General features: G+C 38.4%; 2 protein-coding genes across 2 annotated transcripts; one reads left to right on the top strand and one right to left on the bottom strand.

Moving 5' to 3' along the window:
• Positions 1–134: 134 nt before the first annotated feature.
• On the top strand, positions 135–13,109 carry nfrkb (nuclear factor related to kappaB binding protein). The gene is made up of 26 exons (XM_082140181.1): positions 135–276; positions 776–936; positions 1,057–1,258; positions 1,349–1,476; positions 2,143–2,314; positions 2,406–2,510; positions 2,581–2,654; positions 3,330–3,414; positions 3,491–3,665; positions 3,754–3,865; positions 4,695–4,821; positions 4,941–5,018; positions 5,571–5,650; positions 5,730–5,776; positions 5,904–5,964; positions 6,091–6,265; positions 6,538–6,644; positions 6,728–6,851; positions 7,523–7,602; positions 7,733–7,947; positions 8,711–8,987; positions 9,101–9,310; positions 10,489–11,256; positions 12,041–12,147; positions 12,287–12,422; positions 12,519–13,109. The coding sequence occupies exons 2-26, from the start codon at positions 811–813 to the stop codon at positions 12,642–12,644; spliced, it is 3,897 nt and encodes a 1,298-aa protein (XP_081996307.1). The 5' UTR covers positions 135–276; positions 776–810; the 3' UTR covers positions 12,645–13,109.
• A 502-nt stretch (positions 13,110–13,611) lies between these two features.
• tmem45b (transmembrane protein 45B) lies at positions 13,612–14,715 on the bottom strand. Its single transcript, XM_082140182.1, has 4 exons — positions 14,347–14,715; positions 14,079–14,263; positions 13,836–13,978; positions 13,612–13,752 (listed from the first exon to the last, which is right to left on the bottom strand). The coding sequence occupies exons 1-4, from the start codon at positions 14,546–14,548 to the stop codon at positions 13,635–13,637; spliced, it is 648 nt and encodes a 215-aa protein (XP_081996308.1). The 5' UTR covers positions 14,549–14,715; the 3' UTR covers positions 13,612–13,634.
• Between the last annotated feature and the right edge of the window lie 555 nt (positions 14,716–15,270).

The following is a 15,270-nucleotide window of genomic DNA, read 5'->3' on the forward strand; positions in this document are numbered from 1 at the left end:
AAAATGTGGCTGAAAATGTTTGCTTGACACACACGGTCTGTACATTTAATTGTTTATATTGGTGTGCACATTTTATTGTTTATATTTTATGTATGCCGCAATATGTAGATTTTTTCCATGTGTGTGTTTTCCACCCGTAAAATTGATATTTAAAAACCTTTAGCAGATGAACGGAAGTTTAGACGACAGACCGGAAATGTGCACCAATATTATTATTCCTACCGCCCTTGTGATGAGCAAGCTAACATACATTCCTGATTTCCACCAACACTCATGGTAAGATGCCTTAAACATTTCCCTGATATACATAAATAGATAAATTAAAACGATACGTTTTGTTAATTACACCATAATAGATGTAAAGCCTAAAAAGGGCTATTAGCTTGTTGTATTAGCTAGTAAGTTAGCAGAATTAGCAACATCAAGATAGTGTAATGATTAACTTAACGTTACATGTGTCATAGATACATACAAGTTGTCAATAAACCTTCACGGGAAATGATAGTTTTGCAATACACAAGCTGACATGGTAAAGTACGTTATCTTGTCAGGGTGATCAATATGATTTTGTTGTCATTTATCTCATTAAGTTACCGTTACCACAAATTGTATATAACGTTAATACAGTCGTGTGAAATGTAGATTTAATTAGGATAAATAAAATGGTGAGTTAATTAATAAATACAAAAGCATAGTGCATTTCAGATGTCTTTAGAGTTTGCAGGTATTTAGACTGTTTCCTTTGTTCATAATATCTAATTTTGTAAACCTGCAGATACCGTTTTTGCTGCTGTGAAGGGTTAGGTAAAGATGGATGCATTGGATCACATGTTAACAGACCCACTGGAGTCTGGAATGGACCAGGATGGTCGTGTGATGGAAGAGTGCATGTTGGGAAACTGTAGAGTTCGGGTTCCTGAAGATTTGCTGGAGGATGTGAGTTATCAGCCAACGTTTCAGTGATAGTTCCACCATTTTCATGCAATTTTGAAAACATGAGAGTAAAAACTGAACCATCTCTTTATCTTGTGGGCATGTGTGTCTATGTGAGAGCAGCCAGAGATTTTCTTTTCGGTGATGAGTGAGAGCACATGGACAGATGTTCTCACAGATGCTCAACGGACACATCTTCGTCAACTCCTGCCTCAGTTCTCCGAGAATAACAACTCAGAGCAGAACAGCATCATCAGCGACCTTTTCAACGACCAGAATTTCTTCTTCGGAAACCCCTTGCACATTGCCCAGAAGCTCTTCAGAGGTTATCCTCCTTCCCTTTTATTTTCAATCCTAATATTTTTCATTTATAAAATAAAACTTAATACATATTAGTTTGTTTATCTCTCCGTAGATGGTTACTTTAACCCAGAGGTTGTCAAGTACAGGCAACTTTGTGCCAAACCACAGAAAAAAAGGCACATCTACTCCCTTCAACAGTACTACCACAAATTACTCAAGCAGATCCTGGTCTCCAGAAAGGTACAGTTAATTACAGAAGAGCTAATTTAGTCTCTGTTACATGATCAATGTTTATCTCACCATATACACTGCCATTCAAAAGTTTGAAGTCAGTAAGTTTTTTTTTTTGTGAAGGAAATTCATTTCTTTTATTTAACAGGGATGCATTAAATTGATCAAAAGTGACAGTAAAGACATTTATAATGTTACAAAATATTTCTATTTCATACATTCTGTTAGTTTGAACGTTTGAACTGTTTTCAACATTGATATTAATCTGAAACGTTTCTTGAGCATCAAATCAGAATATTGATGATTTCTGAAGGATCACGTGGCACTGAAGACTGGAGTAATGACTGCTTAATAAATCAGCTTTTCTATGACAGGAATAAATTATATTTTAAAATATAAAACAATATTTTTGATAAATAAAAGCAGCGTTGGTGAGCTTTTTTTATTTTTTTATTTTTAACAATGTAAAATAGTACGCCAAACTTTTGAACGGTAGTGTAAACAATGCAGTATCCTTGTACTTGCACCATATAGAAAACTAGCACAACTGAAGTCATGTGATCCTCGACTGGTCGACACAGACCTGACACAGGTAGTTGCGGAAGAAATCGAATAGTTGGTGCAACCTCTGCCGTAACTCTATGCAACGTACTGTGTTTTTCTCTTGTAATGTAGGATTTGCTGGATTTGGCTGTCCGCAGTGGACCCGAGCTTGCGGTTAAACGGCGGTACCCTGTCCCTTCTCATAAGGAGATGCTGGAGCAGAGGGTGAGACGTCGAGTGGCTCACATACTGAAGGATGTGAAAACAGAGTGTGGGGACAGTAATGTGTCATCTGATGAAGATGGTGGGTGTGATGCAGTGTGTGAACTTTTCCAGTACCATTGTGTGTTCATGTAATGATGATTTATATGATGGTTTTATGTTCATGTAAACAGATACAGCCTCTTGGTTGCCTGTTCCTCCGTCGCCCTCCTCCCCAACTCCAACCGTCTCTCTCAGGGTCCTACCCAGCCTTTCTACTCAGGACATGAAAACCAGAGGTCAGTTAAAGCTGTTTTAAAGCTCCCCAGAAATGAAGATATGAGAAACTAAAGCTGATTTTCCATGTAGACAAGCCTGAGCTTGGTGAGAAGGAACTAAGAACCATGCTGCAGAGACACAGAGAAAAAAGAAAACGTCAGCCAGTAAGTTTCCTGAAGGGGTCATTTATTGTTTTTATTGTCCCTTTTCTGTGGGCAAGTTATAATGTTAGTAATGTAATGTTTTGTTTCTTATAATATTTGATCTCTCTGGCTCTGAACGGTTAATTTCTTTCCCCTGCTGTACCTTTAAGAAACTTATGATGTCACCATGTTTCAAAAGTGCAGAACAAGCCATTTCTGCAGCTAAGTTACAATAAAGGGTAATTTTTAAATGGGATTTAGATGATTCAAATGGTGAGAGAAGACTGGATTCTTTTATATGACCTTTTTTCAAGCATATGTGAAGTTACGTTGTGAAAAAGTAAAAATAAATAATGAAAATGAGATTAAATTAACTAACTACATGAATAAAAAAAGATAAAAATAAATAAACAAGTAATAAACAAGTGCAACACTATACTGAGTAGGAAAAAAATGCAATAATGATTTTGCATATAATTATTTACACATTTATATCATACATTTTTCACAGTATAAGTTGGGTCTTTATACGTGAAAATATATAGCTGCCTTTTCAATTTTAGAATGGGGGTTCTGACCTGCACGAGGATGGTCATATATTATGGGTTCGGGACATCTAAAAGATTGAAAGCCATTGCACTACTAGAAGATAAGATTGGTATGAGTAATGATTTTATTAATTGATGTCATTTTTAGGATCACCCTGACCTTATGATCTCCGACCTCCATCTTGGTGATATCATGTCACGAGTCAACATCGGCAGAAAAGGATCCGTTACAAGTGAGAATAATAAGCTCAGTTTATTCTCTTCAATATAAGATGCATGAATTGCAGCTATGTCTGTTTTGGCCTGTAGCCGTCTTTGACCTGGCCCTACCTAAGAAGAAGATAAAGGAGGAGAGGAAGAAGAAAAAGATGCGCCCTATTAAAATGGAATCGGAGGAGGTCTGTGATGTTCCGATGTCGGCAGCTTCCATGAACTCCGGCCTTAATGATACCCCCACAGTTCCTACACAATCCGTTAAAGAAGAGTAGGTCTTTGTTCTGTACATAAAATACTTTGTCCAAAACGACCAGCATTTAAATACCTCGCACTTATCTGTTTCGTTTGTACCAAAGGCCTATAGACGAGTCCCAGACGAGCCCTGACAGAGTGGAAGAGATAGCAATGAGCTTTTTTCATTTGCTTGAGGACATCCTCAGACTGGAAAGTCTAGCAACATCCTCTGCGGTATATACAGCACCTATAAATACATACAGTATTGATAAAAAGTTTGGACACATTTACTAAATCTTTATTATTACAATTTTCCCCATTTTAAATATTAAAGTCATTAAAAACTGTTCAGTGACAGATGGTAGTATGGAAAAATATGCAGTTTGCAGTATGATATTTAGTAAGAAAGCAAGGATTCATTAAATTGATCAGATATGAAAGTGAAGACATAGGCATATATTAGAATGATTTCTGAAGGATCATGTGACAGTGAAGACTGGAGTAATGATGCTGAAAATTCAGCTATAATCACAGGAATAAATTATATTTTAAGATATATTAAAATAGAAAAGTTTTTTAATGATGATATTTCACAGTATTACTGTTTTACTGTATTTTTAATCAAATTAATGCAGCCTTGGTGAAGTGAAGAGATTTCTTTCAATTTATGCAGTGAAACAATTAAAAATCAAAACTATATTATATATTACATTCACCAAGCTTCGGATATGCACAATCTTCTACATTAAGGTGCATCCTGGGAAGCTCTCAAACAGTACTGAAGGACTTTCCATGTATGTTGGACAGTTTTTGACCTCTTGTTCCTCGTCGAGCTCATCCATTTAAAAATCTTTAGATTTGAAAACTGTAGTATAGTTTATAAATAAGTGAACACATAGGAATAATTTACATTCGTTTCAGCATTTCCTTTAGGTCAAAAGGTCTTGTGTGATCATGAGGAATATACATGCAGTCAGGAGTTTCCAATCTTTGCTGCAACATGAGAAATAGCTGAAGGGTGTTTAATAGTATTTCACTGTCTTCCTCTTATGGTTGCTCTCAGTTGGAGGAGAAAGTCCAACAGTGGCAGTCATCTCCGGCCAGCGCACTCAACCCCTGGTTCTCTATGGCCCCCTGCTGGTCAGAGTTGGTTGTACCTGCTCTACAGTTTCTCACTGGAGAAAGCAAAAGTATGCCTGAATCTATGATTTTTTTTTAATGAAAAATTCATGTAGCTATTAATTCATGATTTATACATTCAATGATGCATGTTGATATTTGGGTTTATGCTTCATATCTCTGTTTCTAGCTGGTGTGATGGTTCTGCCTACTGGCTTCATACCTTTTGTGGAATTCAAGGAACTCTCCCAGCAATGGAAATGGATATGTACGATGATCATGTGTATTTTGAGATACTTGTGTATTTTTTTAGATGGAAATATAGGCTCTTCAATTATTAAAGATTATAAATAATGTTTGGGTTGGTAAGGTAAAAAAAAATTTTTGTTTCAAAACATGTATGAGTTTCTTTCTTCGGTAGAACGCAAAAGAAGATATTTTGGAGAATGTTGGTAACCAGACAGTTGACGGAACCCATTGACTTCCATGGTATTTTTTTTTCCTACTATGGAAGTCAATGGCTATTGGCTACCTCCAACTGCCTGGTTACCAACATTTTTTCGAATATTCTACAGAAGAAAGAAACTCATACATGTTTGGAACAACTTGAGGGTGAATAATAATATTTTCATTTTTGGGTGAACTATCCCTTTAATAAAAGTAATAATGCCTTAAAATCTTACTGAGCCCTCCAAACATTTAAATGATAGTGTAAACTACAATTCTCTTTAAAAAAAACAAAATTATTAGAATATTAGTTTTGTAAAGACCGCCAGTTAAGCCGCCAGTTGTGTGCATTTCTTCACACTGATCTGTGCAGGTCCGAGTCAAGATGGAGACAAAGATCTAAGTGCCCTGTGCCAGTTATGGCTGGAGTCAAAGGATCATGTGATCGTCAAGGTAGTAAACGTCTTTCATGCTTTTCCATGATGATGTAAGGGCACACTCTCTGATTCCTGGTTCTATGTTTGTTTTACAGCAGGAGGGTGAGGAAACTGCAGAACTCACTCCTCCAACACCCAGAGTGTGAGTTTGACAGTGGATTACAGTGTGTTTACTTCACACAAGCATCAAACAGCAATTCCTTTGTCTTTTTAGTTGAGACCGATGCACACATGCTTGTCATTTCATGCGTTTTTTCCCTCTTTATTAGGTGGACTGACTATGTGGTGAGGCCTAGTACAGGAGAGGAAAGGCATGTTTTTCAAGAGCAGGTTAGTGCCTGGGTCACACCTACCCTGAGGAGGTGTCCTGCCAACGCATAATTTTTACATTGTTGCGCTGCTTATGGAATGTAGTTGTTTATTTTTCTTTTTGTCATTGAAATATTTGTGTATTAGGAGCAGCAACGTTATGATCAGCCACATAAAGCCTTTACTTACCGAATGCATGGCTTTGAATCTGTGGTGGGACCAGTCAAGGGAGTTTTTGACAAGGAGACGTCGCTCAATAAAGCACGAGAGCATTCTTTGCTGCGCTCCGACCGACCGGCCTATGTCACCATACTATCTCTTGGTAACCACTGGATGCTCTTTCTTTTTCAGTTCTGTTAGGGATGTTACATAGTTTAGTAAATGAGAGCCTGGTTTTCTTCACCATTTCTGGTGTCAGTTCACCCAAAAAAGAATTTGGATAATTTCAAGGTCATTTGAGTTTCTTTCATTCAGTCAGTAGATAGAAGCTCAAATAGGTTTGAAACGGCATGAAGGTATTCCTATTCCCTTTATTATTCTCAGTTTTCAATTGAGGTCAAATAAAGAAAATGTTTCCTGTTTTCATCAACACAGTGAGAGATGCTGCTGCCAGGCTTCCTAACGGAGAAGGTACCAGAGCTGAGATTTGTGAGTTACTGAAGGACTCCCAGTTCCTAGCCCCCGATGTCACCAGTGCTCAGGTCAGACACGTGTTTCATGCTGTCGTGTTTATCGTTATAACACATTAGTCACTGTTACACTCACACATTTTGTCCATTTTTAGGTGAACACTGTGGTGAGTGGTGCCCTCGACCGCCTGCACTATGAGAAAGACCCTTGTGTGAAATACGACATCGGCCGCAAGCTGTGGATCTACCTCCACAGGGACCGGAGCCAGGAGGAGTTTGGTAAGCAACCCTGTGACCCTTGCAGTTATGCATGTGCATTACATAAAAAAGTCAAAAGGTTTCATTGCCACAGGCAAAATGTGGGATGGTATGTGTGCGTACTTATGAATGGTAGACCAGTAGAACAGGTTTAGTACTCAGAGAATAGCAGGTCGTGTCAGGTTTCTGGATTCTGGCAAATATGAACCTGCAAATTCAGATAAAACCAAAACAGTGAAATATCAGTATTAATAATATACTATTGTTTTTTTTTGAATTTTTTTATTATTTTTATTTAAAAAGATAAACTTAAAAATGTGTTGTTTTTTACATGTTGCCTTGGCTGCTAACTGAAATAAAGTAAAAAAAAAAAAAAAAAAGATTTATCTAATATTTATATAGATTTCAGCTTAGTTCAATTACCAAAAATGTTTGTTTTTTTTATAATTTGTTTTAGTTTACAAATGAGAACACTGCATCAAACAAGGATATTGTCATAGAGTTGGCCATTTCTCTCTTAACAGTCCCCAGCGGAGAGATATAACCCTGCACACCAGATGCTTCCAGACCTTTTCCAGATTCACGAATAACTATGCAAATAAAGTTTACGAGTGAAAAGCTGACATGCTGGCTTTGATTAAAAAATAATAAACAGATCCAGACACTAACTGTAATCATCTTTCTTGAATCAGAGCGAATACACCAGGCCCAGGCCGCAGCTGCTAAAGCCAAGAAAGCTCTGCAGCAGAAGCCCAAACCAGCACCAAAACCTGTATGTGCTTCCACACTCACTCATGTAATTGTTGTCGCACTCAAATGTAAAGCATCACTGTTGGTCCATGCTGATTTGCATAACCTGTTGCATACGTTTATGTTTTTGTGTATGTTTGTGTGTACTGTAGAAGGCAGGTGGTAAGGAGCCAGGCAGTAAGAATGGTGCTGCAGAGGCTGGCCAGAGCTCAGGCAGTGAAGGAGTAGCCATTGCATCCACCAGCTTGTCTCAAACTCCTTCCACCCCCACACCGAGCACCCCTGGAACACCTAAATCGCCCCACCCTCCCACAGCAGCTACTCTAACCAAAGTATGCGCCCCAGAACCCGTCAAAACCAATCCCAGGTCAGTGGTTGGTAAACAAAATTCTGTTATGTGTAGTTCAGCAAAAAATGTTGTATGTCTTTGCGGAACTCGTATGATGTATTCCGTGGAAGACGATTCCAAATAATGTTTATGCCACTGAGATTCTTAGAATCTTTTCTTTTCTGTTGAAGTCATTCAGGTTTGGAACAACATGACAGAGTTGTCAGTTTTGGTTTAACTGTTACAAAATACTTTTCTACTTTGTCGAAACCATAACATTGCTCCAACATGGGGCTCAGCAGTGCTTTTTGAGTCGTGGCTCGCGATCTCTTTCCTCCCATCACTTCCTATCTCAAAAAGCCCAAAAATATAATGTAAAAAAAAAAAAAAAAATGTTTATACTAAAGTTGCTGTCACATTTAGCATTGTTCTGCAAGTTTTTGTGTGCAAAATCCAGTAATTTCAATTGGAATCCACACAATCTATAATTTTGCATGAGGGTGAAAGATTTTCCCATGCAGGTTTTGCAACAGGTTCAAGTTGGTCATGTGGATTCATCACGTTGACCAACAGAAAGCTGCCTGGTTTGAAAGTGACTTCTGTGTGAGCTGTGCTTTATGCATTGCTTCACTATTGACAAAAGAAAATTGACCTTTTTACCTGTGAAATTTGGCTGGAATTTTGCTAATGTGATCGCACCTTAATGCAAAACAAGGCTTGATATTCAGCTGTATCATCAGTCACATGCTATATTCTTTATCATTTGACTTTCATGATCACAATTTCACTTTTTTCCCCGCAGTGTCCTGTTGGTGTCTCCTCCCTCCATGTCTCAGTTAGGAACGTTGCTGTCTGCGAGTCATCCAGGTCCACAGGTTTCCCAGCAGGCCTCTCCGCAGCCTGCCACTCGGGTAGTGGCACACTCGGCTGCCACTGGCTCTCTACCTCAGGTGCGAGTGGTCACTACACAGCCCGGTCTTCCGACGTCCTCTGCAAGCCAGGCGGCCACATTAGTGCACCAGAGCTCTCACCACATCAGGGTGCCGGTCACCGTGGCGCACGGAAAGAACATCACGCAGGTGCACTACAGCATCTCTAGCAATAATGTTTGTGTGTTCAGTGTAAGACAGTGGGTCCAACATTATCCAGTCAAATGCATGGGTCACATCCTTGTTTGTCTTTCTTTGAACAGGCTGTGGTGACTCTACCACTTAGAAACCAGTCTGCAGGAAGTCCCATTCAGGTGCAGGCTTCACGGGGTCAGGCCAGTCTTACTGTTCCAGGACTTGCATCTGGTGTCACAGTAACCAAATCTCAGACGAGCTCCCCCTCCAGCCCGGCACACAAACCAACATCACCTGCTGTATTGCAGGGTGTCAGCAGCCAGAATATCATCAAACAGGTACAAACCCGCTCAGAATGCATTAGACTCTGTTTACACCTAATATAAGTGAGGATGTTGAGACAAATAAACATTATCATGAACAAAGATATACACCCATTACGTGCCCTAGAGGTGTTTCGGCAGAGCACATTCAGTGGCAGGAGGATTCCACCAAAATGTAAAACTGAATGGCATCGTAAGCCTATTAGGCTCTTTAATGTGCAATAACTAATAACTGAGTCTGATGTCTGATTTATATTTGTTCTTATATTTTTTTTTTACCTATGTTCTTAGTATTATTAAAATAGGGGTTGTAAGCTTTAGTTAATTTTGCTTGTGTATTTGTTTTTAGTATTATCATTATAGGGTATAGCATGTTTCAGTTAATATATTATAGGGTATAAAATGCTTTAGTGAAAGTTTTGTTTTATGATTGTAGTTAGGAAGATAGATTGATGTTGTCTGTGTGCGAGGACTGTGGTTGCTGCTATTGTATCAAATCTAATTTCCTGAGAAGGATTAATAAAGTATCCATCTATGTAAACTGAGGATGCACAATATATCAGTATATTGTTTATTGGCCGTTGTAAATGTTTTTTTATATATATATCTTATCAGATGTTGGATATCTACATCATAATTTCCCTTATTTTTACATTTAGATTACATTTGCTGTCCTTTAATGTTCATTTAAAGTTAATCATTAAAAACACTAATAACTTTTTTTTTATACTGTACATTATAATGTTGTGATGCCTAAATTCACTTTGAATTCACTCAGCATTTAAAATTGAAAATTTGATTTAGTAAACAGATTTCAATATTATTAATTTCCAGGATTGGTTGCTTGCTTTAAAAAAACAACAACAAAAAAACATGTTCTGGAACTGCAAATACCAATACATGTTTGGTACCAATTTTGTAACCAAAATAATATTAATGTTTTTATTTTATTTTACAAATATATCTTGGTCATTGTACGTTTTCCTTGTACAATGGAAAAACAATACAATAAAAAAAAATAAAAAAAGATATTTGACATTTATCAGTTATTGGCCATAACATAAAAATAATTACTGTTTATATTATTAGCTAGAATGTATCAGTGCATCCCTAATTAAAACACAGTATGACAAACCAAGTATATTGTCTGTTCTATTTCCCTGTCAAATCTCACTCACTTTTGTTTTAACCAGGTTGCGATCACTGGTCAGTTAGGTGTAAAGACCCAGAGTGGGGCCGGGATCCCTCTCACCGCCACTAACCTGCGCATTCAGGGGAAGGATGTGCTCCGCTTGCCCCCCTCCTCAATTACGACTGACGCCAAAGGTCAGACGGTACTTCGCATCACTCCGGACATGATGGCCACCCTTACTAAATCTCCAATGGCCACTGTCAAACTCACCCCAGAAATGCTGAGCAGTGCCACAAGCTCAGGCAGCAAGAGCATCTCTGCCACACTACATGTGTCTCCATCCCAGCCTTCACCCCCTACCTCGATCACCACTGCATCCACAACAACTGAGAACTTGGCTGCCAAAGTGCCTACCACGGGCACCGCCACCCTAGTAAAGGTTCACCCTGAGCTGAAGGCCGCCTGTGACACGGCCATCCGCCTCATGCCGGCACTGGCCGTCACTATGACTGACCCCAAGGCCCGTACATTCTCAACCGTCACCTCGTCTGACTCTAAAGCAGGAACCACTATTCGAATAGTGCCAAACCTTGGTGTGATTCCTCAGAAACACGGTCAGACTGTCTCATTTAGCACAACCACCACAAGTACAAAGCCTGTCACGGTATCATCGGGGGCGGCGACTGTTGCCATAGCCACCAGTGGAGTGGGAGGGACCAAAAGCGTGACACTGGGCCCTGCAACCACAGGCTCTACGCTTTCTCTGGGCACTGCTGCCGCCACAGTCAGACAGGTGCCAGTTACTGCTACCGTAGTAGCCACACAAGCTGTAAGTTTATCTTTTAGGACGAGATTCTGTTCATCAGGACCTTTCAAAACCAGTGATAACTAAACAAAATAACATGTAATTTACTAGGGATTCTGACAAAATGTTAATTGCTGCAGTCTATTTAAAAAATACTTAATTCATTTGAATTTATTTTTAAAATCAGGTTGAATGAATGATTCAATGATTCACACATAAAGACTTGACTTGTTTCATTACTGGATGAATCGGCGTTTTTGAACAAATTTCTTGAATGAATAATTCAGCGACAAATAAAATGTTAAATGTCACTTGTCGCCACCTACTGGCTTAATGATGTAATTGTAGTCACTAAAGAAAAAGACCAAAACCTACTTAGAGCATCATTGGTGCATTCTTGATGTAAAAGCTGTTAAAAAAAAAAGTGGTTATGCTGATTTGTAGTAGAACGTTTTTCCTTTCCTTTGTAGAAAATGCAATCCCATAATGCATTGCGACAAGCTTAGTGGATAAAAATCCAAGATGTTTAAAAAAAAACAAAAAACAAAAAACAAATGTTGATTATAAATATACTTTATTGAATTGATCATGAAAAGTGTTAATAAAAAAACTGTTACATCTAATATTAAAGAGTACAAATATGTAAGGCTTATTAGAATAGCACATCATTAGTGTTGCAAGTCTTGGGGTTTCAATTAGGATGCTTCCTATCAATGCAGTAGACAGGGCTTTGGAGCAGAGCCACTGTTTGTTATGCATAATTGCCTGTTATTATGACGTTTGAAACTCTAATCTTTGCTCTTTTCAGGGGAAGCTTCCCACGAGGATCACGGTGCCTCTATCTGTTCTCAGCCAACCTTTGAAAAATAAGAGTGTGGTCACTACTCCAATACTTAAAGGGAACATAAGCACCAAGTGAGCATTGTGTTTCATCATCTAATATTACTATAGTAAACAAACAGCCTGGACAAACTGATACGGAACTATCAGTAGTTCCCTATCAGGTTTTTAAGGTCCCAATCATTTGAAATCTTGATTTTTCTTCTGTTTTTAGTATCAGCAATCTGGGGAGGAACATTATCTTGACTACCATGCCGGCAGGCACCAAGTTGATTGCTGGGAATAAGCCAGTCAGCTTTGTGACTGCTCAACAACTGCAGCAGCTACAGCAGCAGGGACAGGCCACACAGGTTGACTCATCTGACTCCCAAACAAACTAAAACTGGTCTTACAAGCCAAACCATGCATGTGTGTTAACTGTAATCAAGTATGTTTCTCTACCCAAGGTTCGAATCCAGACTGTACCGGCTCAGCAGCTACAGCGCACAGCCGCCAGCTCTCCGAAATCCACAGTGTCTACGGTGGTGGTCTCTACTGCACCCTCGCCAAAAACAAACCCAGACCCTCAATGAGACATACCACAGCTCTAGCCTCTATGAGAGAACATCATAAAGATCATAGACCTCGAAACAAAAAGAGCATGTGCACAAAGTTTTGCTCTCAACTTTCCCATGAAAGTTGCATATGGGCAAAGCGGTGTCAGATTCTAAGCACTGGTCTTGTCCTGACTCAGCTTTTTCTGTCATTTTGTTTAGATTTTTGCAAGTTGAAAAGGAGGTATGATTTGGATGCTGATATAATATCGGTGTGAACTGGGAAGCAATTGCGCATGGCTTGTATCAGTCTGAACTTGGTTAAAGTGAATGGCCATTCTCTCGACGATGTTGACATGTACACAGAGGCAACTTTGTTTATTTGTGCTTTTTATATCTCAAGTTCTCCTAAAGAAATGTAATTTAACAAGTACTGTTGAGATTCAGTAGCCACTGTTTGTATTGTGATAAATAAATGATTGTGCTACACAAATCAAATGAAAACAGCTGTTACCTTCATTCAACCGGACGCCGTTGTCTACTGCAATAGGGATTAACCTTGAACTTGAATTGTGTATATGTAAAACAAATAATTTGCCTGCTTTTTGCCACTTCATTTCCATGATGTGGCAAGTAACATGAATCAAGCTGACCATGCAGTGCAAGTGACAAACAATTATATGCTTGAATATTCCTCATTTGAATTTCATTACAAAACATTTTATTGTGCAGACATTTATTATAGGTATTTAGGAGTGAATGTCATTCATGTATGCGTTTGATATTCTAAAAGAATATCTGTTTTTCCTCTGGTTTGTCAGGAATCCTTCTGACACCTGTGATAACCACATTATTTACATGTCCCTTTTTAATGAGATATTTTCGGCATGAGCACATGAAAATCTTTTGCTGATAAATTATGCAAACATAAATTCATACAATCCTATTGGAAGACAGCTTGCTAGCAGAGAAAAAGGCAAAAATATTGAATTCAGTGCATTCAATCTTGGCAGTCATCACAGGCTCCAACTACTCTTCATCTGATTCCTGGAGCAAAGCCTTCTGGGAGCTAGAGTCTGAGACAGGACACTTTCTGAGCCCCATCTCCATGTCGCCTATCGGCCTTCCATCACACCATTTTGAAGACCTGGAAAGATCATGGGCACAATGTAAGTAAAATAAAGACAGTGGAAATATTTTTGTTCGTCCAAAATGACATTGTCCACTCACCAAAAAACTCCACAGTAGCAGATGCCTACGATCAAAATAGCCACAGCGTAATGCCAGCAGAAGCACATGGTGATGAACATGATGTTGTCGTGCTTATCCAGAATCCAAGGTGATCCACTCAGAGGATACAGCACAAATCCGATCTGAAGCAATGAATATTTTTATATTGTAATTTAGATTTTTCCCAGAATCATATGAAGTGGTTAATTTTCTTCACCTATGAGTTTGAGATATTGTCTTTACCTGATAGAACCATGTTCCTTGTAGGATGGCCAAACTGGACCTGAAAAGTTCCAGCAATGTGTTATCTCGCTTAAACACCTCCAACATTGTGCTGGCGGATCCACCAAACACGGCAATCAGAAGCAGAGAGTGAATGTGCTGGTCCAGAGCAGGACGATTGTGGACATGAAAATAGAAAAGGTAACCTGGAAGAGAAACGCCATGACATTTCAGCAGGTCCTATGGTGGGATATCACTGCATATTTACTTAACTCATTTTGCGTGATACCTTCCACAAAGAGAGCCATGGAAAGGGAGAGACGGTCAAGACCAACTGGCACATGGCGAGAAGTCATGCTGAGAACGTCTGCGATGCCAGAGATGCCGAAGAACAAGTACATGGTGCTGTGCTGCCAATTCATCAGCTTCACCCAGCCATCCTGGTGATACAGATGTGCATGAGGACCATCAGGAACAAACTGCTCTGCCATGATCCCTGGGGAGAGATTTTAGTGTAAAACACCAGCATTTTTTGTAAAAAAAATTTAATTAAAATTAAATTATGGAGGAGGCAGCTTCGACATCTGCTAAACTTCTCCTTTAATGTAACACAAAAGAAAGTAAATAGTTTTTTTTTAACTATTCCTTTAAGTAAAGACATGCGCATCCTGTATATGTTCATTTTAAGAGTACAGTGTAAAAAATTATCATGATTTTAATGATGAAAGACTGTTAAATGGTTAACAGTAATTTCCTTACTATATTCGTGAATAACTGTAATATATTTAACCTTACATTTATTGTATAGGTTTATTGTATAAAAAACTGTAAATTGACATTCCCAGAATTCCCTGCATTACACTTCACATTTTCATATTCACAAATAACCATTTCTTTTTATTTATGTACATTAATGTTTTATGTTACATCTATTGTTGTTAAATCAATGTTTATTAAATTACTTTAGTGTCATTTGGGTTTAGTATTTGTGTGAATGACACTGTGCACCTTCTATATATTAGTATTTACCTTCTCAGCTTTTGGAAAAGCTATTGTGATGAGCTTTGATTCATCATGTGACTGTTTTTGGTCAACCTGTTTGTGGTGGTTGTCAGTGTATTGCAATTGTACAAAGCAGATATTAGTACTTTAATAGGTTGGTATAATATTATTTAATGAAATAAAATGTTTTACTGTAAATTTATGTTAAATC

Source organism: Leuciscus leuciscus (genome assembly GCF_965113295.1).
Source record: "Leuciscus leuciscus genome assembly, chromosome: 16".
In the NCBI taxonomy this organism is placed as follows: Eukaryota; Metazoa; Chordata; class Actinopteri; order Cypriniformes; family Leuciscidae; genus Leuciscus; species Leuciscus leuciscus.

Excerpts from the sequence above, each read along its gene's own strand:
- tmem45b (XM_082140182.1), bottom strand. The coding sequence starts at position 14,548 with ATGGCAGAGCAGTTTGTTCCTGATGGTCCTCATGCACATCTGTATCAC. Across the intron at positions 14,264-14,346 it reads CATGGCTCTCTTTGTGGAAG|GTTACCTTTTCTATTTTCAT; the intron begins GTATCACGCAAA and ends TTTCTCTTCCAG. Across the intron at positions 13,979-14,078 it reads AAGGAACATGGTTCTATCAG|ATCGGATTTGTGCTGTATCC; the intron begins GTAAAGACAATA and ends TCATTGCTTCAG.
- nfrkb (XM_082140181.1), top strand. The coding sequence starts at position 811 with ATGGATGCATTGGATCACATGTTAACAGACCCACTGGAGTCTGGAATG. Across the intron at positions 2,655-3,329 it reads AAAAAAGAAAACGTCAGCCA|GATCACCCTGACCTTATGAT; the intron begins GTAAGTTTCCTG and ends TGTCATTTTTAG. Across the intron at positions 6,266-6,537 it reads TGTCACCATACTATCTCTTG|TGAGAGATGCTGCTGCCAGG; the intron begins GTAACCACTGGA and ends TCATCAACACAG.